The sequence below is a fragment of the Aedes albopictus genome, chromosome 2 (assembly GCF_035046485.1).
Source record: "Aedes albopictus strain Foshan chromosome 2, AalbF5, whole genome shotgun sequence".
Classification (NCBI taxonomy): Eukaryota; Metazoa; Arthropoda; class Insecta; order Diptera; family Culicidae; genus Aedes; species Aedes albopictus.
The window spans coordinates 470,547,159-470,568,197 of NC_085137.1; the positions used below are offsets into that span (position 1 = coordinate 470,547,159).

The 21,039-nt window shown below is 42.0% G+C and overlaps 2 protein-coding genes across 17 annotated transcripts in view; one reads left to right on the top strand and one right to left on the bottom strand.

Annotated features, from left to right (window-relative positions):
* Window positions 1–870, top strand: part of LOC109418090 (U-scoloptoxin(05)-Sm1a) — a 35,936-nt gene extending 35,066 nt beyond the window's left edge. For both annotated transcript variants that reach the window (XM_029861182.2, XM_029861181.2), the window contains exon 3: window positions 373–870. In XM_029861182.2, the coding sequence (XP_029717042.2) occupies window positions 373–596 (224 nt within the window). In that variant the 3' untranslated portion in view covers window positions 597–870. The remainder of the gene's footprint in view (window positions 1–372) is intronic.
* Window positions 871–947: 77 nt separating this feature from the next.
* Window positions 948–21,039, bottom strand: part of LOC109406447 (coronin-1C) — a 242,486-nt gene continuing 222,394 nt past the window's right edge. For 9 of the 15 annotated variants that reach the window (XM_062854041.1, XM_062854034.1, XM_062854039.1 and 6 more), the window contains 7 exons: window positions 20,589–20,750; window positions 13,454–13,756; window positions 13,074–13,394; window positions 12,467–13,016; window positions 10,530–10,873; window positions 10,242–10,436; window positions 948–4,293 (listed from right to left, as the gene is read on the bottom strand). In XM_062854041.1, the coding sequence (XP_062710025.1) occupies window positions 4,165–4,293; window positions 10,242–10,436; window positions 10,530–10,873; window positions 12,467–13,016; window positions 13,074–13,394; window positions 13,454–13,756; window positions 20,589–20,603 (1,857 nt within the window). In that variant the 5' untranslated portion in view covers window positions 20,604–20,750 and the 3' untranslated portion in view covers window positions 948–4,164. Of the gene's footprint in view, window positions 4,294–10,241; window positions 10,437–10,529; window positions 10,874–12,466; window positions 13,017–13,073; window positions 13,395–13,453; window positions 13,757–20,588; window positions 20,862–21,039 lie in introns of all 15 variants that reach the window. The other 6 variants (XM_062854040.1, XM_029870875.2, XM_029870876.2 and 3 more) reach the window with 4 other exon arrangements.

The window sequence follows — 21,039 nt, forward strand, 5'->3', positions numbered from 1 at the left end:
CACAAGCTTTCTTTAACCACTCTAACAATAAGAGAAGCCTTTCATGTTTTTTCAAAGAAACATGTCTTTTAAACCCCGTAACTTTCCAATAGTGCATGATGCGATACGTTTATCAGGGATTTTGAGAATACATTCCCTTTTTTTACTAAAAACAAGTTTAATAAACCTGATAAACCTTATTTTAATCAATAGGTTTTTGTATTGTATTTGTATTTATTAGATTTGACGTAAGCCTGGCAGTTATAAACTATTTTTCAGGTCAAGGAAATTGAATAGCATGTGGCGTGTTTCTGCCTACTAATAATAATTCCAATTTGACTTTAATGAAACAATAAAGTTACTCACCTTCAATCTCCTCGTCCATCGTCACAGGTGGCATCGGGGCCAAGCGGTACTGCTCGTCGCGCGATCTGGGTAACTACTGCAACTACGTGCGCAATCCGGGCGACCAGATCGAGTACCGGTCGTGCATCTTCACCTGCGATACCGACGGCTGCAACGGTGCTTCCAGTGTGTTCAGCTTCCAGAGGCAGCTCACGCTTGGGGTGGTGTTTGGAACGGCGGTGGCGTTCTGGACACGGTTTGCCAGGCAGTAGTGGGACGACGTGGTGCCAGAAGGAGGAATGACCGCCATATCTCTTGAATTCGGGTCCCGTTGCTCTACCTAAGTTTGCATTTCATACACGTTCATCGTGTAGCTTTTCTGAGTTTAGTCTATGATAAGTTTAACGAACATTCCGTCCTGACTTGGTTCTGCTAATACTGAATCTTAAATCTAAGCCGTCCGCGAAATAGTTTCTAGTAGATGACAAACCTCTTTTATTGTGTACATCGAGATATTGAGTTTAGTGTATGATTATAGATGGACAATTTTGAATAAAAAACGAAACAATAAAAGTAAGGAGTTCTTTCGTTTCTATCGCAGAGATAACTCACATCCAGTGGCATTTTCTTTTATAGGCTTATGATATTTCGTGTAATGTGTAATTCGGTTTTACATTTTGTTTGCATTTCAAGCTTATCACAACAGTGATAGACGGTCGCAATGTTTATAGGGCTGAACTAACACTTCATTAGGTATGTATGCGCCAACAATTACAATTATAAATCCGCCAGCGAGATGGACGTTCATCCTAAGCCCGCTAGTCTACGACTAGGCACATTGTTCCTAATGAATTCTATACATTTGTGCTCATTCTACGAGTGGTGTGACGTGACAAAGCTCGACTCGTATATCGAAGTGAGAAATCTCAACTCGAACAAGGATTCTCAAAGGATTTTTCGGTAATACCTCCTGGGCTTCCTTGAGGAATTCTTCTAGGGATTGCTTCGGAAATTCCTCCAGGGATTCCTTCGGGAATTCCTCCAGGGGTTCCTTCGGGAATTCCTCCAGGCATTCCTTCGGGAATTCCTCCAGGGATTCCTTCGGGAATTCCTCCAGGGATTCCTTCGGGAATTCCTCCAGGGATTCCTTCGGGAATTCCTCCAGGGATTCCTTCTGGAATTCCTCCAGGCATTCCTTCGGGAATTCCTCCAGGGATTCCTTAGGGAATTCCTCCAGGGATTCCTTAGGGAATTCCTCCAGGGATTCCTTAGGGAATTCCTCCAGGGATACCTTAGGGAATTCCTCTAGGGATTCCTTAGGGAATTCCTCTAGGGATTCCTTAGGGAATTCCTCCAGGGATTCCTTCGGGAATTCCTCCAGGGATTCCTTCGGGAATTCCTCCAGGGATTCCTTAGGGAATTCCTCCAGGGATTCCTTCGGGAATTCCTTCAGGGATTCCTTCGGGAATTCCTTCAGGGATTCCTTCGGGAGTTCCTCTAGGGATTACTTCGGGAATTTCTCCAGGGATTCCTTCGGGAGTTCTTCCAGGGATTCCTTCGGGAATTTCTTCGGGAATTCCTCCAGGGATTGCTTCGGGAATTCCTTCAGGAATTCCTTCCCAAGTAACACTTTCAAGTCAAATATACTAGAAGAGGTTCTTGGAACCATCATAAAACCTAAATAAAAGTAATAAGGTTCTATGCCGGTTCTAAAAACCTCTACAAAACTAATTGGCCATCAAAATGTTACTTGGGTTTGCCGAATTCTTCAAAGGATTTGTATGGGAATTCCTCCTTCGGAAATTCCTTCCAGGAATTGCTTTGGGAATTCCTCTAGGGTTTCCTTCAAAAATTATTCCAGAGATTCTTTCGGAAATTCCTCCTGGGTTTCCTTTGGGAATTCTTCCAGGGATTCGTCCAGGAATTACTTTAGAAATCAATGTCCTTCAGAGATTCCTTCATGAATTTCACTGGGAATTCCTCGATGGATCTGTTCATTCAAGAATTCATTCGAGGATTCCTTCGGGAGAGCCTCTAGTAATTATTTTTTGGAAATTAAAGGAATCCAATTTATGACACTTGTTCATGTCGGAAATTGAAGCATGTCAGCGGATCCACGTCCATCTTACTAGCGTTTGTTATCGTTCAATGAATTATCGGAGTTGTCGAACAGAGCATTGGGATATGAAATGAACTTTGCAAACAACTTTTTCTATCGTATTATGCAGAAGGTCAGAGATGTAAATTTCATGTTAATGATCAAAAATTGTAATTACAAATGCCCTTTTTCGGCAACAGCAAATCCTTCGATAAAAAAAACGAAACACAAACATTCAACAGAATAACTTCAACTCAGCTCTGCTATCTTAAAATTTGGAAAATAAAACAAAATGTCAAACTTAATCTACACAAGAAATGAGGAAAACGAATATAATTGATAAAATTCTAGAACCTTCAAACTCAACTTGCGCACACTGACTCGGCTTGTCTACTAAAATCACATCGCTTTCTGTTGTCCAGCGTTCACACATGCACTTTAAATCCGCGCAAACATTGATCATTAAATGTGTAAGTAGGTAATACTCTTCAGGTTCCAATCTTGAAGCTTATGTGTGTGTATGTGTGTGTCATGTGAGCATTTTTGAAATACTAATCTTCTATTCTTTGTCTACCACCAGTTGCCTTGTGTTTGGTGACGTGGGTATTTGTATGCGTGGTAACTAGTCATCATTCTTCTTGTGTGTGAGTTGTTGTTTGTTCTTATTTGTTCACATTTTGCTTCTTTTGTATGTTTCTTTTTGTCTTCTTACCCGACTTTGTCTTTGCGTTTGTTTCTTTTTTATTGTTATACTTACAAATAGGTATCTTAAAAATATATACGCTTACAACGTTATCCACTAATCTTAAGCTACATTTAGGTTATTTTCTGACGGCTTCATCATTTGCTACAGCGTTTACATTACTACTATTTCTTAGTAAATCACAAATCACATGTCTTTTGTTTTTTTTTTTCTTTCTCTCATCTCATCATTCCAAATTGGTTGTTTGCTGTCCACTCACAATTATTGTATGTATTAAGCACCTCCTTGTAGGATGGCATGCTTCTGCTAGAAGCCACATCAAGCGCGGCAGTTGATCAAATATTGATTGCATCGGGAAAGCAAAGCGCACTCACTCTGTCCTGATCTGTGAGTGTTCGAATGAGTACCCCATCTGGCACCATACCAAATAACCAAGTGATATTGTGCCAAATGGGACGTTCATCAACTTCTATCCCTCTCTCTTTTCTATTGTATGCGTTCGGTTTCGGTAAGTGTGCACATTTCTGGCTGATGCGGTTTAAGTCTTATCGGTTACCTTTATCGGACTGCTATGTTGCTTTGTGGTTGCAAATTCGTTCTGTAACGCTAGTATAAAATGCTCAGTTATACTTACTGATAGGGAAAATGCATTTTCTAATCATCGCTGCTTGATATTGATCGACACATGTGTGCGCAGCGCGCATCGCACAAGCTCACACGCCCCGTTCTGGACCTAATACTATTCATACTAAAACTGTTGCATAATAAGTGTAGATATATGACCATTATGAATATCGTCTGTTGTTGTAAATACGAATTGCCTGCTTCGTACTAGAAATGGTTACACACTGCTAGCTGTTGTACACAAGTTTAGAGGTTTTCATAGTGGAGCGGATTAAGCGATTGCGGTTTTGGAGAGCGACAAAATGTTTAGTTGAATGTTGTATGTAATTGAGGAGAGTAGTTGAGTGTAAGCGATTACTATGTTAGCGATTGTGGACTATTCCATCTTTACTAAACCTGATTATTATGATGGATTCTAATGTTTCTGTTGGAGCTGTAACCGTTTGACTTCCGCTTCCAGCTCTCGCACTCGTTTCTCGGAATTGTTAAGAGACTTTCGTAGGCTTTTGATTTCCTCGGCTTGTTTGTTGAACGCTTTTCGGAGCTGAAATGTAAAATAGAGGTGTTTACTATTACAGGAAGAATGTTGGATCAGTATCAAGTGTTTCAAAATATTGTTCAAAACTGCTAAAACTTGGAGACACTTGGAAAACCTAGAGGATCTACAGTTTAAGGTGTATTTAGCTGCAATAGCTGTGTTAGAAAGGGCCCATATAGCCGAGGCGGTAAACGCACGGGTATTCAGCATGACCATGCTGAGGGTGACGGGTTCGATTCCCGGTCGATCCAGGATCTTTTCGTAAAGGAAATTTCCTTGACTTCCTTGGGCATAGAGTATCTTCGTGCCTGCCACACGATATACACATGCAAAATGGTCATTGGCAGAGGAAGCTCTCAGTTAAAAACTGTGGAAGTGCTCATTGAACACTAAGCTGAGAAGCAGGCTTTGTCCCAGTGAGGACGTCACGCCAAGAAGAGAGAGAGAGAGCTGTGTTAGAAACGCTGGAACTGCGCCCCAGAATATCCACATAGATGGGATGTTTGGAGATTCGGATTGCCACATTGAGGACCAAGTTAGTTGATTAACACAGTACTAGCAGAGGAATCATTCAACAAGCCCAAGCAACACACATGTTATATAAAAGTTACGGTAGCGCAAGTTTTGGTTGTATAGAAGTTTATTTTACGTTATTTAAACATAATGTTGAAATTATGTCAAATGAACTTCTATACTACCAAAACTTGCGCTGTCGTAACTCTATTATAACATGCGTGTTGCTTGGGAGGCTAGTTCTGTGAAGCCTACAGAACTGCGAAGTCAACATTACTCAGATCGCTGCGTTGAGTATGTTCGAAGCGGAAGGAAAAAACTGGACATTAGCGAAACAGCCTGATTTTGGAGAAGGCCTTTCGGAGTTACCAATCTCCGAAAATCACACAGTTCTGGGTTAATCTACGGGAGAACCCTGTCCAGCACAGTGACGATGAGATGTGGTTGACAGAAGAGCGACAGTGTAATAGAGTTGGATACATGACCGTGGTTGTAGTAACCGCTCTGAGGGGCTACTCGATATAGTTGTACCAAGACCCGATAACGTGCACAATTTTCAGTATAAAAAAACTCACGACGATCCACCGGCGGATGACGAAATGCTTTTACATGGTGCTAGGAACCCCATGCAGCTACCAGAGTTCACTACCAGGGGTATCACTTATCTTCTGCCAAAGGTGATAGCGAGGAGGATAACAGATAACTGAAATATCATCACAAAGAACAGAAGGAGTGTCACGAAAAAACGCAAGTCTGCAAGAACCAGTTCATTATAGAAGCAGTCATTGTGGCTACTAAAAAGCAGTGGAACCTGAGTCTGATTTCCATCGATCACAAGAAGGCATACGACGCAGTTCCGCATTCATATCTTTTTCAGGTACAGTAGACGTTCATTCGGTGCAAACGGTTTAACTGCAAGTCCGCTAAGTGCAACAATTTTGCAGTTATCGCACCGCTATCTGTCAAAAACATAACGTCAACAAAATTGTCAACTGTAACGTCAACTGTTTTCGGATGCACTACAGCTGCATTGCGATGTTTTTGAGTGCATTTAGGCTTCGCCCAACAACAATTGACAACCGTTTGACATCTGTCAGCCGTTGCAGTTAGCGAATTTCTTTCGATAACAGAAACGTAAACATGTTGCACTTATCGAACGTCTACTGTACTGCAGTTATACAAGATGCAAGTGGACATCATGAGACTCATATAGCTCCGATGGGGATGTGGAGCAAGTATCTGTAAATTACCAACGGAATAGCTGTGTTGCTGTCCAGAACTCTCAGCATCAAGAGGAGAGTATTCAAGAGCGATTCCTTTATTCTATTACCCAACTAACATTAATTGTAAATGTAAACGTTGACAAAGCGTCCTCAATAGTCAATACGGCTTGATGCTGAGTTATCCTATAGCTTAGAGTGACTGGAAGGGAGAGTGACGTCAATGTCAAAATTGGAACAGCGATCATCTGTCAAACCCATACAAATTCCCGTTTCAAACGAGCAGGAGACCTGTGAAAATTGGAACATGACGTCACTCTCCCTTCCAGTCAATCTACTACCGTCTTACCCCGCTCGTTCGACACGTTTTAATTCGACACTTTTTAATTCGTACCCCGCTTATTCGACACATGTCGAATTAAAAAGTGTTGAAATGTCACAGCGATGTACACTGTAAATGCAAAACAGTTTAATATTGCGCTTATACTCGCACCCGCAGCAGCTCCTCTTGCAGATGTTAATTCCGAAAGTTCTATTTTGGTGCTATTTGACGCCCAAACCGCCTGGAGATCAACCGGAATCGACTGAGGATGACAACAATCGTAAAAAGATCGAGCTTTTCATTCGCACCACCGCAATATCTGTTGAAATTATGTTTCATAACAAATCCGAAAATCAAAACAAAAACAAAAATAGAGTTGCCAAATTACAATGAGCAACGTGGTGTAGGGTGACCAGTTTGTCGAATTAAAAGTTTACCCCGGTTATTCGACAACAGTCGGTGTCGTATTAGCGGGGTAATACGGTACAGCTTACTCAACTTCATCATGCTGCAAAAGCTTGTGAAACGTCAAACGCAATAATGTTTACATTGAACAAGCTGTATGATTGCGCCAAAAGGTTCTTCGTCACAGCTTCTAGCTGAAAGAGTGTTCTTCACACCTACTGTATAAAAGTAGCTGTTTTATTGGCTAGGACTCTTATTCGATTTGCACATCTTCCGGCAAATCTTCCGGTGTTGGATTAAAGTGCAATAAAAGCAACCTAAATAATTTTACAGCACACAGATGGATAGCTGTAAAGTATTTGTGTAGCAGCTACATATCCCGCTTAAAGTTTGTTTTGACAATAATGTTTACATCCGACAAGCCGTGATGGTATACCAACAGTTTCTTTATTACAGTTTTTAGCTGTCATGATATCGCATAACGGCCTTTAAAGCGCTGCTGGTTTGTAGATTTGTATATTACGAATTGTACTGTATACCAAGTAGCAGCTGTTTTGTTAGTGGGGGCTCCTATTCGATTTGTTCAATTTCCACATCTTTCAGGAAATCTCCCGAATTTGGAATAACGACCTTCAAAGCGCTGCTGGTTTGTAGATTTGTGTATTATGAATTATTCAGCGTTGACTGCTTCAATTCGATGGTTACACAACAGAAAGCAAATGACTGAAGCTTATAGCGCTGGAAATGTTAGCTGGGTATGGTTCTACCTGAACACCTTCAGCAGAACACTTAACCAATTCTACTATGACTATCTATTGAAAAGTGGGAGGAGTACAAGAATTACCCACACCTTCTCCATGGACGACCTGAACTGCCCTCGGACGCATAAATTTCACATGTTACTATAGAAAAACACGGGAAAAACGCATTTGGATTCTCAAAATAAACATTGGCTTTTGTCGCATTTGATTGACGTCAATGCAAATCAACTTTCGAAATACATATAAATTCATTGACAAAACATTTCAAAAATACGTATCAAAATATGACGTTTGACATAAAAAATCTCAAACATGCCTAAATGTAATATGTCACATTTATGCGTCCGACGGCTGTGAAGCGGTTTGCGAAATCAAAGCAGAGGCTGCATCAACTATTGCTTACAGCTTGTGACGGTGTTTAGCAATAACATTCGGATGAAGCTTGGAAGGGACAAATGTCGGCAGTCCATCTTCGCCGGAATCCAATAGTGTTTGACAGCTGTTTTCGCGTCAACGAACAGGAGGATATTCGGAATATGGTTGAAGACGAAGCGTACAAATATCTCTGATTCCGAAAGGTGGAAGCAGCACTTCGGCGAACATGAATTGCGTACCGGGAACGTAGACACGGAGCATCAAAGCAGCCAGCGGATTAAATTTCTACGACGGCACGGCAGGTCATGGGAACAAACTAACATTGCTAAGAGAAAGTTGAGAATTCCGGTCAACAGCTTAAGAACTGGTCAGCTGGTAAGGATGGAATGGTTGTAACTGAACTCTTCAATATTGTCGTAAGAACGGAAATTGGCCCTATCTATAAGATCTATTCGGAATGTGAGAACTTCCGGACGATCACCATTCTGGATGCCGTCTACAAAGTGCTATCCCAGGTCATCTACTATCGTCCATCACCAATAACAAATCAGTTTATTCGTCGGTCGATCGACAATGAGCCAGAACTTTATGGTACCGCTAATCTATCAGGTAAGTCGTGAATTTAAGATCCCAACGCATCATCTGCTCGTCGAGTACAAGACGGCATAGGACAGTATCGACCACATAGAGCTATGGAAAAACATAGACAAGAAAAACTTTCATGGGAAGCTGACCGGATTGATCAAGGGGACGATGGACGGTGCGTAAAACTGCCTAAGTGTTTCGGCTTTTATTGTACAGACTGGTGCAAGTGTAAGATCTCGACAAGCGGAATCGATTTTGGGGTTCCGTGGCGTCTTCAGGCGTTAACCTCGTCCAGGAAGGACGGAAATAGTGCTCGGGTGTCCGCTAAGTAACGCATTTCGAGGCAGTTAAATGGAGAGAAGCGAGGTTCGCCGTCAAAGTCGAACGATACAACTCCGACGGTCGCCAAAAATCGTGGTCGACTCCACCACACGCCATAACCCCCGGTGGAGAGAGTCCGAGAGCTCGGTCCCCCGTACGTCGCTAATCAGCGTTCCGGCGTACGCAGGTCCGAATTTGGGAAGTAGAAGGCGTGGCATTGGCATTCCCCGCTCGGTCTAGCAGGAACCTGAGTACGCGAAGCCGGCTCGCTGGGCTCTGTCGCGTCCCTATTGACCTATGGAGGATCAACCCGGGAAACACGACTCTGTCCGTGCTAAGCTCTCGTGGATAACCAATCGGAAGCCTTTCGTCCAGCCACCACTTCCTCCGCACCGTAATTCGGCCATCTTACCCGAGCTCAATCTGCATCGCTGCGCGCCATAGCAGCATCTACAGCGGCTAAGCCAACTGCCGCCATCGCTACCGAGAGCGTCAAATCGAACGTCATCAGAGCAAGCCGTCTTCGCCGGCAACAGCCGGGAACTCCGCGACCAGGACAGCATCGGATATCGAGACACCGCACCGCTACAAAAACCTGCGCAGGTACGTGCAAACTTTGTTCATGGCCATGATTTGTTTCCCTCTAGAGTCTAGCTTCCCGTTACAGTAAATTCCGTTACAGTTCAACCCGAATAAGTTTGTTAATCGTAAATAAATGTAATTGTTAAATTTGAAGTTCTCAGAGTAGTCAGTTGATTCCGTTATGGGCATTTCCTTGGAGAGTTCAGGGATTCAGAAAAACTGCGAGAGATTTTCTGATAGGAACTATTTGAAAAATCACAGGAAGTACTCCTAGACCTAGAGGGATTTTGGAACGAGCTTTGGAAGAGATTCTGAAAGGAACTATAAGATAAAACCCTGAAAACTAGTAAGAGAAATCTCAGGCCATGGTTTCCCAAACTGAGGATCGCGACCCCCCAGGGCCTTCATCCAGGGGGTCGCGAGGGACAGTAAAATAGTTTACTGTAACAGACAACAAAGAGGAAATTTCTATGGGGGGGTCGCGAAAACTACGTCTGCTGGCAAAAGGGGGTCGCACGACCTAAAAGTTTGAGAACCTATGTCCCAGGCGCATCACTGTAAGAAATGTCGGGAAAAGAACTCCCAGGAAAAAGTCCAATAGAGATGTCAGCAAAAACTGCGGGGAATTCCGGAATAAATCCCAGGAGAAGTGTTGAGAGAAATTTCTGTAGTAAATTTTGCAGAAATTTCGGGAGCATCTTCCGGATAATCCATCTGGGAGAAGATCCTGTAGTAATCCCAGAGTTGCAATTTGAGGAAAAATCCTTGATGCAATCACAGGTGTCTCCGGGAGAAATCCAGCAGTGTACTCTGAGAGTAATTTCAGGAAAACATATCCCGAAAGAAGTTTGTTCGGCAATCTATATGTACCTCATTCTCCGAGTTCAACAGGTTGATGTTCTCCAGCGAGCTGTTCCGTGAGCTATTTCGCGAACTGCTCAGCAGGTTGTTCTGCAGGTTGGCAATGTCCTTGTGGTTGGCCGTCTGGTGCTGGCCGAAGATTGCCTGCAGCTGGTGGAACTTTGTACTCTGGTTCGTTGAGGTCTTTTGACTCTTTTCGATTATCTGTGGGAAGTGGGATGAAAGGAGAAAAAAAAATCGAAAGCAAATTGTTAGTGGATCAAAGTTTCCAGGCTCGACATCAAACGCTGAGTTTACGTTAGTTACCGCTTGCGGCCTGTAGTCCGGTATCGTCGGCTGCGACAGGAAGGCAAACTTCTTCGTGTTGTTGTCGAACTTCCGGTTATCGATTTCGTTTTCTTTGTTGTTTTTGCCTCCGTTGGTAAGAGATGTCACACTGGTACCGTTTGTGTAGTTGCTGCCGTTAAGTGCCGGACCATTATTGGTGCCATTGCTATGGCTATGGTTATTGCTGTTTCCGTTGTAATTGCCATGGTGGTTGTTGAGCACGTTGTGCTTGCTGCTGGTGTGATGGATGGTGGCATACTTGCTCTCGTTGCTGCGGGGTTTTTGACTGGTGCTGGTGTCCAGAATGGATTCACCTAGAATCAAAAAATGCGTTATCAGAATTAGGGCAGCAATAAAAGTTAGTCGTTAATGCAACTTGCGATTGCGCAAACTTGACTAAATAATGGCTGAAGATTCGCCCTTAGATTTTTTTCGGTGATGGAGAAAAATCCTTGGGAATACCTGAAGGTATCCCCTAAGAAATGCCTGAAAGAATCCCGGGCGAAAATCTAGGAAGAACTCTGAAAGGAATCCTGGCAGGAATTCAAGTAGAATGTTAGAATAATTCCTGATCCAATCTCAAAACGAATAGTTTTGAATATCCTGGGGAAATCCCTGATAGAACCACGGGAGGAATTTCTGAAAAATCCTGTAAGAATCTCTGAAGAAATCCCCGGAAAATATCCCTGACGGAATTAATGAAGGAATTCCTAGGGAAATCCCTAGAGGAATTAGTGTTGGAATCTCGGGAGGAATCCCAGGAGAAATCTTTAAAGGAAAGCCAGGATAGGTCAATTATGAAATAACGGAATAAATTTCTGAAAGAATTATTGATCCAGGATCCAAAAGAAATTCCCAAAAGAATCCCGGGAGAAATCTCCGCAGGAATCTCTGAAAGAAAACTGGGAAAATCAATGAGAATAAATTTCTGAAGGAATAAAGGGCGGGGTCCCTGATAGAATCCATGGAAGAATCCTTGATGCGAACCCAGGAGAAATTTCTACAGAAATTTCAGGTAAATCCTAAAGGAATCCCGTGAGAAATCAATAAAGTAATTCCGTAATAAATCTTTGAAAGAATCCTTGTAAAAATCTATAAGAAATCCCTAAAGGAATCATTAAATGAATCTCTCGAGGAATACCTGAATAAAAGCTGGAAGGACTCCCGGAAGAAATCCTAAAAGGAATTTCGGGTTAAATCAATGAAGGGTGTCGGAAGCTTCCAGAGGAATCCCGGGAAGGATTTCTGAAAGAATCCCTGAATGAACCTTAGGATCTTTAAAGGAAATCCGGGAAAATCGATGAAGAAATTTCGGGAGGTGTCGATGAATGAATTCTGCGAATCTGAAAGTGATGCCTGAAATCCCTAAAGGAATCTCGAGTATAATTTGTGAGTAAACTATGAAGGAATTGTAGAATGAATCAAAGAAGAATTCCTTGTTGAAAAGCAAGAACGGAATTACAAAAAAAGCTTATGATTTTTCTTACAGAATCCTAAAGAAATTCCAGGTGTAGTCTGGAAAAAATATGTCTCGAGAAGCAGGATCCCAGAAAGAATTCCAAGGGATAAACGCTGAAGCAATCTCGGGAAAACGCCGAAAGAATCCCGGGAGAAATCAATGAAGAAATCTCTGAAGAAACCTCTGAAAGAATCTCTGAAAAAAATGTAATAAAAGAATCTACCTGAAGGAATCCCGGAGGAACTCCTGAAAGAATGCCAGAGGAAGCCCTGAATGAATCTCGGGAGGAATCCCCTAGGAAATACTTGAAAGGATTCCACGAACAATCCTGAGTGGGATACAGGAAGGAATTCCAGGAGAAGCCCTGAGATGATACTCCGCTATTCCGAATCATGTTATTCATCTTATTCAATTTAGGAAAAATCAACAACTTTCAAAAACAACTTACCAGTCTTCATGGACCTCAGCATGGGTTGCACGTTCCGCCCCTGGAACCATTCTTTGGCACCGATCGCCGGTATGTCGGCCAATGTATCCGGATAGAGATCGCTCTGGAACAGTGTTGATTTTCGCGGAACTATCATCGAGATGGGTTCGCATATATTTCCAGCTGCGTGCAGCTTATAGAACCGGAACACCTCACACTGGGATACATTTACGCCACGTTTTGGCATGAAGCCCAGAGCCTTCTGGGGTTGTCCCGATAGGAACTGATTCAAATAGTACACATAGGGTGCTTCATCCACCAGTTCGTAGTACCGGATGTTGCCGTCTCCCTTCCCTGCCAGGTAGATCATTTTGGTGTCGTAATCAAAGTACGGAGTAACCACTCCACTAGAACTGTCGATCACTTCCTGCACCAGGGGTTTCTTCAAGTCGTGCTGATTCCAAACGGCATACTGCCTGTCCGAATGGCGGGAAAATCCCGTCGTCAGAATGCGGTCATTGTCCAGAAACACCGCTTTGGAACACTTGGTGCCCATGTGACAAATTCCCTCCTGAAACAATTACAATCAGTATACAACTCAAATATATCAGTATAAAACTCAAGTTACCGAAACAACGATTCCACTGCGCGGTTCGATCACCCGCAGCTTCTTGTCCTTGGAGGTGGTCGCAATAAGCGATCCGTCACGATTGATCGCCAAACTGTAGATCATGTCCACGTGACAGTTGATCACGTTCAGCAGTGGCTTCTCGGCGTTGCCCACATCCCACACGCAAATCAAATGGTCGAACCCGGCGCTTATCAGCACGTTTGCCGCCGTCGGGTGCCATTCGATGTGCAGCACCTTGCGCTTATGGCCGACGAGCTCCGTCGAGCATTCGCTCAGATTGCTCGTCAGCCCACCCTCTGGGATCTTCCACAGTTTGATCTACAGGAAGGAACTCTGTTAGAATCTCACAAAACTAAAAAATCATCTCATAGGCTTACTGTGCAATCATCCGAAGCGGACGCAATCATATTGTCATCGAACGGGTTCCACTTGAGATCCAGAATCTGGCCGGTGTGTCCGATCACCTTGCAGCACTGGAAATCGATGCGTCCGGTTTGGTTGATGGGAATGACCACGAACGTGGTGTCGGCCACGATGGCCAGGAATGTGGGATTGGTGGCGCAGAAGTTGCCATCGTTGCCGCTGCGCACGACACTGATGTCGGTGTAGCAGCACTCCTTCCGCGTGGGCAGACCGTACACGTGCCGGAACTTAGAGGGCCGCACTCCGCGGAACCATAGCTGTAGTGGGACGAAAGAGAAGAGAGCATTGAAGGAAGGTTGTGAATTGAGAAATAATTTTTATAGCCGTTATTTATTTCTGGTTCTAGCATTTTATTAGGCCTAGTGTAAGTAGCTTACAATTTAAATTAGTTAAAATCTAGCTCAGAAGTCTTAGAAAATCCACCTCAAATTATGGCAATACACTGAAGTTTTTTTACGCGGTCCGCGTAAAAGCAAACAATTTTCACAGACACCACCCTACTTTGAAAAATCATAACTCAAGAACTTCGTAGACACATTTTTTTTTGTGAAATCATAAGCAAATTTTCTCAGCAATCCAAAAAATAAACTTTTTATATCATATTCTGATTTATCGATATTAATAACTTAATGTGGGCTTCGTGGCCGTGCGGTTAGCGGCGGCAGTCGTCTAGGCGTATCGTAAGCCTCGAAGTGTGGGTTCGATTCCCGCTCCAGTCGGTGGAAACTTTTCGTCAAACGAAAAATTCATCACTGGGCCACTGGGTGTGCAGCCTCTGGCTGAAGACGGTGTGGTGTGAATTGTCTTTTTGATGCTTTTATGGCTATATCGGTCTTTTTCTACTCAGAGTATAAGGGAGTAGAGATCAAAGTAGAAAAAGACCGATATAGCCATAATATCAACAAGTTACCAAAAATTATCCACTGTTGAGGAATGTCGGATGGAAAAATCTGAAAATCTATTTAGTAAGTCCGCAAAAATTTCCAAAAAAAACATTTGTATGGAAAGAAATTTTAGAAGCACTAGCTGTCCCGGCAAACTTTGTCTTGCCAAGCTGTGGTGGTTTGACAACTGTTGAGGTCATAACGTCACCGCACTCTAGATTGGTTTCATTTCAATCGTGTTGATTTCCTTCCCAGCTCACGAAAATCAGTACTTTATCAATTTTCTTACTTTTCTAGTTATTTTTCGTAACTTTTTGGACATATAAACACAGCCAACACGAATACGAACCGAACCGTGCAAGAGTCAAGCTGATCGGTTCATCCGTTCTTGAGTTTTGTTGCCTCAAAGGGACTTCAAACTCATTTTTATATATATAGATATTCTGTAAAATTTTCAAGATGTGGTATTTCTCCGTTCTTGAGTTATGATCAATTTTGTGGAAATTGTCCAGATGTGCTATATGAGCCGTTTGCTTACTTACGAACTTACGAACTTTCGAACGAAGCATCGTAAACACAATGTTTTTTTTGTAAAATCGTAGGCAAATTTTCTCAGCAATTAAAAAAAATACAAAATGAAAACTGTTTTCCACTGTTGACGAAAATCGGTTGGAAAAGTCGGAAAACTATTTATAGGACGTCCGGAAAATTCTATAAAAACTATTTTTGGAAGGGAATTACACAACTTATATTCTGTAAAATTTTTACGATGTGGTTTTTCTCCGTTCCCCAGGGAATTTTAGGGGGGTTTTGAAATGGTTTCCGGCCGGTGATTTTAGGATATTTTAGAGGAGGTTTCGGGGATATTTCAGAGCGGTTTCAATGTGATTCAAAACGTTTCAAGATGTTTCAGGGGGTTTAAGGGAAGTATGGCTAGTTTTCAAAGAAGTTTTAAAAAGGGCTTTCAGAGAAATTTCAAGACATTTCCAAGATGTTTCGAGCGGTTTCAGGGAATTTCAGGGAGATTTTGAAGTGGTTTCCGGATTTTTCAAATGCTCTCAGAGAATCCCTGACAAACCCTAGAGCACCTTTGATACCTCCTAGGAGACGTTCCAGGCGGTTACTTACTTGATACGCTAAAACTCGTAGCGCTGAGTCTGAAGCATTCGCCTCCACTGGTCCCGGCCCTGAGCCAACCGCGTCCAGTCACCCTGAATGTTTAGATCCATTAGGTTCTCCTCAACTGCAAAAGCCAACGTGTGTGCGGCCTACCACGAAGCCGACGCCTCCTTCCTGGTTCTCTGCTGAATATGGTTTTTGCTTGTCGTTCCTCCAGCATACGAGCTACGTGCCCAGCCCACCGCATTATATACTTACTACAATTCGCAGTCTCCCTTTCAAAAGGTATGAACGCCTCTTCCACGGCCCGACGGTCAATCCGGATGATGTCGATATCATCCGCGAAGCCGAGGAGCATATGCGACCTCGTGACAACGGTTCCGCTCCTTTGCACAACAGCTCTCATAATCGCTACTTCCAGCGCTATGTTGAACAGTAAGTTCGAAAGAGCATCGTCCTGCATCAGCCCGTCTAAGGTTACAAACGGTGACAAAATTTCATCCACAACACGTACACTTGATTTCGAACCGTCAAGCGTCGCACGAATCAGTCTAATCAGCTTCGCCAGAAAACCATGTTCGATCATAATCTTCCATAACTCGTTTTTCTTCACTAACTCGTACGTCGGTAAACGGTCGTAAACAATCTGCAAGTTTTACTCCCGAAATTTTTCGAGAATCTGCCGCAGGGTGAACATCTAATCCGTCGTTGATCGACCCTGATATTCACCGACGAAGGACTCTTCAATCGGACTCAGCCTGTTGAACAGAATTCCGGACAAAATTTTGTACGCTGAATTGAGAAGTATTATTCCTCTGTAATTCGCGCAGTCCAGTCGATGCCCATTTTTTGTATAGATAGATGGCAATTGAGACCATCCAACCAACTAGCAGACCGTTCTTCCTCTTCCCATTTATTTAATATAATACGGTGTAAGAGTTTATTCAGCTGCTCACTACCATCCTTAAGAAGCTCGACTGAGAGTTCGTCCTTCCCAGCAGCCTTATTGTTCTTCAGCCCTCTAATGATATATTCACCTCGTCTAGCGTTGGAGGTTCCACAGCTTGTCCGTCGTCGTCGTCGATTTGAATTCTGTCTGTCGCTCTTCCATTCCCACCGTCCAACAATTCCTCGAAGTGTTCTCTCTACCTGGCAGCCACCATTGTTTTGTGTGTCAGCATGTGTCTTTCACGGTCTTTGCACATAACGAGAGTAGGCGCTGCTTTTCTCCGTACGCCATTGAAAGTTTCGTAAAACCTCCGCAAATCATTCTACTCCATACTTTCTTGCGCCCGAGCAATCACATTTTCCTTATGTTATTTTTCTTTTTGCGGTGGATTGGTTTGCCGGCTGCTTTCGCTTGCCTGCCTATATCGCTCCCTGATCTGCCGGATCCCAGACACTATCATTAGACTTCAGGCGACATTCTTCTCATCCCAAGTAACACACATGGTTACAAAACAGTGACGGCAGCGTATGTAAGGGTTGCACAGAAGCCACTGCCACTGTTGCTTGCGGGATCCGTTACCCTCTGACACTCCTCGTCGAACCACCCGTTCCTAGGTTGTCTTTGAGCAGTACCTATCACCTCCCGCGCTGCCGTACTCATCGCTCCGCGGATAGACTCCCACAGAGTGTTGAGATTATTGCTCTCGTTAATCTCACTTATCTGCTCGTCCAGCTTCTGGTGATAGTCAGCTACCGTACTGTCTGCTGAAAAACACTAGTGGATACGCATCGATTGCCGGTTCTTAGAGTCCGACATGGTTGATAACCGAGCTCGAATCTTACCAACCACAAGGTTAACACCCTGGAACGCCACTGAAACCCCCTGAGACCCCTGGAACACCTTCGAAACTTTTTGGAAGTTCCAGACCTCAGAACACCCTTCCCTGAAACTTTCTGAAACCCCATAAAACACCTACCGAGATCCCCTAAAGAAGTTTGAAAACCCGAGAAACCACCTGAAACACCTCTAAAATACCTCGAAACCCTTTAGTAGTAGTACGAAAAGCATGGAGGACAGAGGCTTACGCTCTTCGTTTCATCCGGCACTTTTTCGTGTTTGTTTAGGAGAGCAAACAAGGAAGAAGACGAAGGTGGCTAGGCAAATGCATTAAAACCTCTCTGATACCCTCTGGAGCTCCTTGGAGCAGCCATGAACCCCATGGAACTCACCGGAAACTCCTGGAAACCCGTTGGAAATTACCGGACACCCCTGGAAACCCGTTGGAACGCTTCTGAAGCTTCCTCCCTGGAGTGCCCAAGCCCATAAAACCCCCTGGCACGCTCCTGAATAATAAAAAGAAATATAAAAAAAACACCTGAAACTCTCTGGAATCCAGTCAATTAATGAATCCTCTTTTAATGATAAAGATTTCATTGCTCTTCGTGGCAGACAATTAAACGTTCCATAATAAATATAAAATTTCCCATAAATAATTCGAAAAGTCCCAGTGAAGAAACAGGGGTGTAAGCAGTAATAAATAACAAAAGTTCCATAAACAAATAAAAAAATGCATAAATAAATCAAAAGTCTCCATAAATAATCGATTTTTGAGCAATTAAAAACGTCAAAAATGCAATGAATAAATCAACTGTTGCAATAAAAAAAGCCATTTTTCCCACCAAATAACTTCGAATATTCCATAAATAAATCCGATTTTTCCATAATAAATTAGAAAATTAACAATAAAAAAATATCGAAATAGCAATAAAAAATTCAGAAAATGCAATAAAAAATGACGAAATTACCCATGAAAAACAAATGCAGGAAAGTATGAGACAGTGAAATACTGAATCGCACTTATATGACTGAAACGAGTGAAAAGCTTACGTAGCTATGATTGCAATTTACCGAGCAATTGCTTGCTGTCCGAACTCGCTATCGCTCGTCCGACCTAAAAAAGGGATAACATCTATGTTTGCATTATACCGGGCAAATTCATGGATCTGTGGTTTGCCTAGAACCGAATCGATGCAGTTGCGGTGCATCGGATATCGGAAACTTCGGCGGCCTCCTGCCGCCTCAGTTCCTCAATCCTCTATGCGGCTTCGCCGCATGGACAACATAATTTTTTGGCTCAAAATACATTTACGTTTATTGCTCGTTTTTTGACATTTATTGATAATTTATTATCTTGTTTATTGCACTTTTTGAATTATTTATTGTTTTTTCGATATTTTTTTATTGTGAATTTACTAAATTATTATGGAAAAATCAAATTTATTTATGGATAATTCGAAGTTTTTTGGTGGGAAAATTGGCTTTTTTTATTGCAACAATTGAATTATTCATTGCATATTTGACATTTTTAATTGCTCAAAAATCAATTATTTATGGAAACTTTTGATTTATTTATGCATTTTTTTATTTGTTTATGGAACTTTTGTTATTTATTACTGCTTACAACCCTGTTTCTTGACTGGGACTTTTGGAATTATTTATGAAGAATGATCACTTTCTTATGAGTCGTTTATATTTTAGCCGCTCTTCGTGCAATGAGTTATTTCACAAAAACCACAGAATGGCAAGTTAATTCCTGTTGTTGAGGTATAATTTCTAGTACTTGAGAAAAGTCTTGGAGGAAATCATGGAGGAATTCTCGATATATTCCTAGGAATAACATCTGAAGAAATATCTGAGGTAATCCTAGGAGAAATTTGAAAATACATTTCCATTCATCGCAGAATTCCTTGGAGATTTTTTAAGTGAAATTCCTTACCCAAATCCATTTTTACGAGATCTTAGCTGGACTTCCTGTTTATTTCATGTATATTTCTACTATTCTCCAGGATTCCCGAAAGAATTACTGAGGACTGGAAATATCATTCAAAAATATTCGAGGAATCTCTGAAGGGATTTTTGAAAGAAACTCTGGAGAAAATTCAGATTGAACATATTTCGTTGGTATTCCTGAAAGTTCGTGGTGAAGTTTTTGTGGGAATAATAATATGTTGAATTTTAGTAGTAATAATTATTAGAGCCATTGGAGGAGTTCTTTAATGAATATTACGATAAATGGTTACGTAATTTTTGGGATTTTTTAAATCTATCTCTATAGAAATTTGTGAAATCCGAAAGTCTGAATAAATCTGTGTGTCAATTTATAGATTTATTATTGACGGAATTCAATATTCTTCCAAGAATCCACTGCGAAATTCCTGAAGAGAATATCATCATACCATGATCTGCATTTGCAAAAATTCGAACATTACGGTCAAGGGTGAGAAATGTCACGAAATTTCATGAAAAAAAAAATGTCATGACATTTTTCAATGTCCACTATTCCGTCCATTTACATCAGCAATTCACAATGGACACTGGATTAGAATCCAGTTTTACACGTTTTTACACGATTTTCTGGAAGTTACGCGATGGGCATTTAAGAAGATTCCTGTCCCCTGCTCGCAATTTCTTTCTCCCTCAGGTGACAAGGAAGGACGATTCGATAAAAAAAAATGTCAGCGTCTTTTTTATGCGGTTTTTTTCGCGTAAAACTGGAATTCAGTGTAGTGCTGCCGATTTTTTTTTCATTCAATGATAGTTTGACGACATCATACTTTTTTCCAAGTTATTGGTTCTAAGGGAAAATGAATCATGATTTATATTTTGCTTCTGTTTCAAAAAAAATCATGGATAGGACAACACACAAATCATGGGTAGGATAACATGTTGAGTGATATTGTGCGTAAGGGTTCTATGTGGACAATGTTTTATGTACTTTACCACTAGCTAGCCCTCCGTGAAAACAAAAAAAAATATGCATTGGATTAGTAATATTCTGAACATTTTTTTAAAAAGTGCACAAAGGTACCTCCGCGAAGTATGGCATGTTTACGGTATGTTGTGCCTTGTTTCTTTTTTAACAATGCCACTAAAAGTGCATCTTCGAACAAAAGAAACTTCTTATCTTTCGATTGTATTCAAAACAAACATCCTCGTAAACACATTATAAATCACTGCACGACACACTTCGCTGATTCTAATCGCGTTAATTGCTTCTCTAAATCAATCAATACCACCACCTATACATTTAGCGTACGTTACGTTTGCAAACAGAATAAACATAGTATAGGGAGATACCTGTGAGTTGGTCATACTGTCGTTGTCGCCGTCGTTATCGCTGTCGCCTGCCACGTGCTGTTCGGGATCGCTCAAGCTCAATCCACAGGCACCACCACCGCCACCGCCAGCTTCCAGGAGAGCTTTCCACTTCTCGGCGAACTCGTTTCGGACCGCTTCAAACTTCGATGGGAACGATCCGTGGGGGAATCACACACAACAAACACAATAATGATATTACATTCAGTTAGAAAGTTGGGGAAGTGTAAAAGGTTGACTATCTAAAAATGACGGCTAGTGAAAAAAAAACAAACAAAGAATCAAGCAGGTGATTTCTAAAGGGTAAAGGGATCCTTTCTCGCTCTTTTTGTTAAAAGAAAATGTCAAGCCATTTACTATGCCCTTGAACTTTACAAAGTACATATAGTTTGGTCGAATGATTTCAAGACGTCCCGTCGAAGTGTATGGTTTC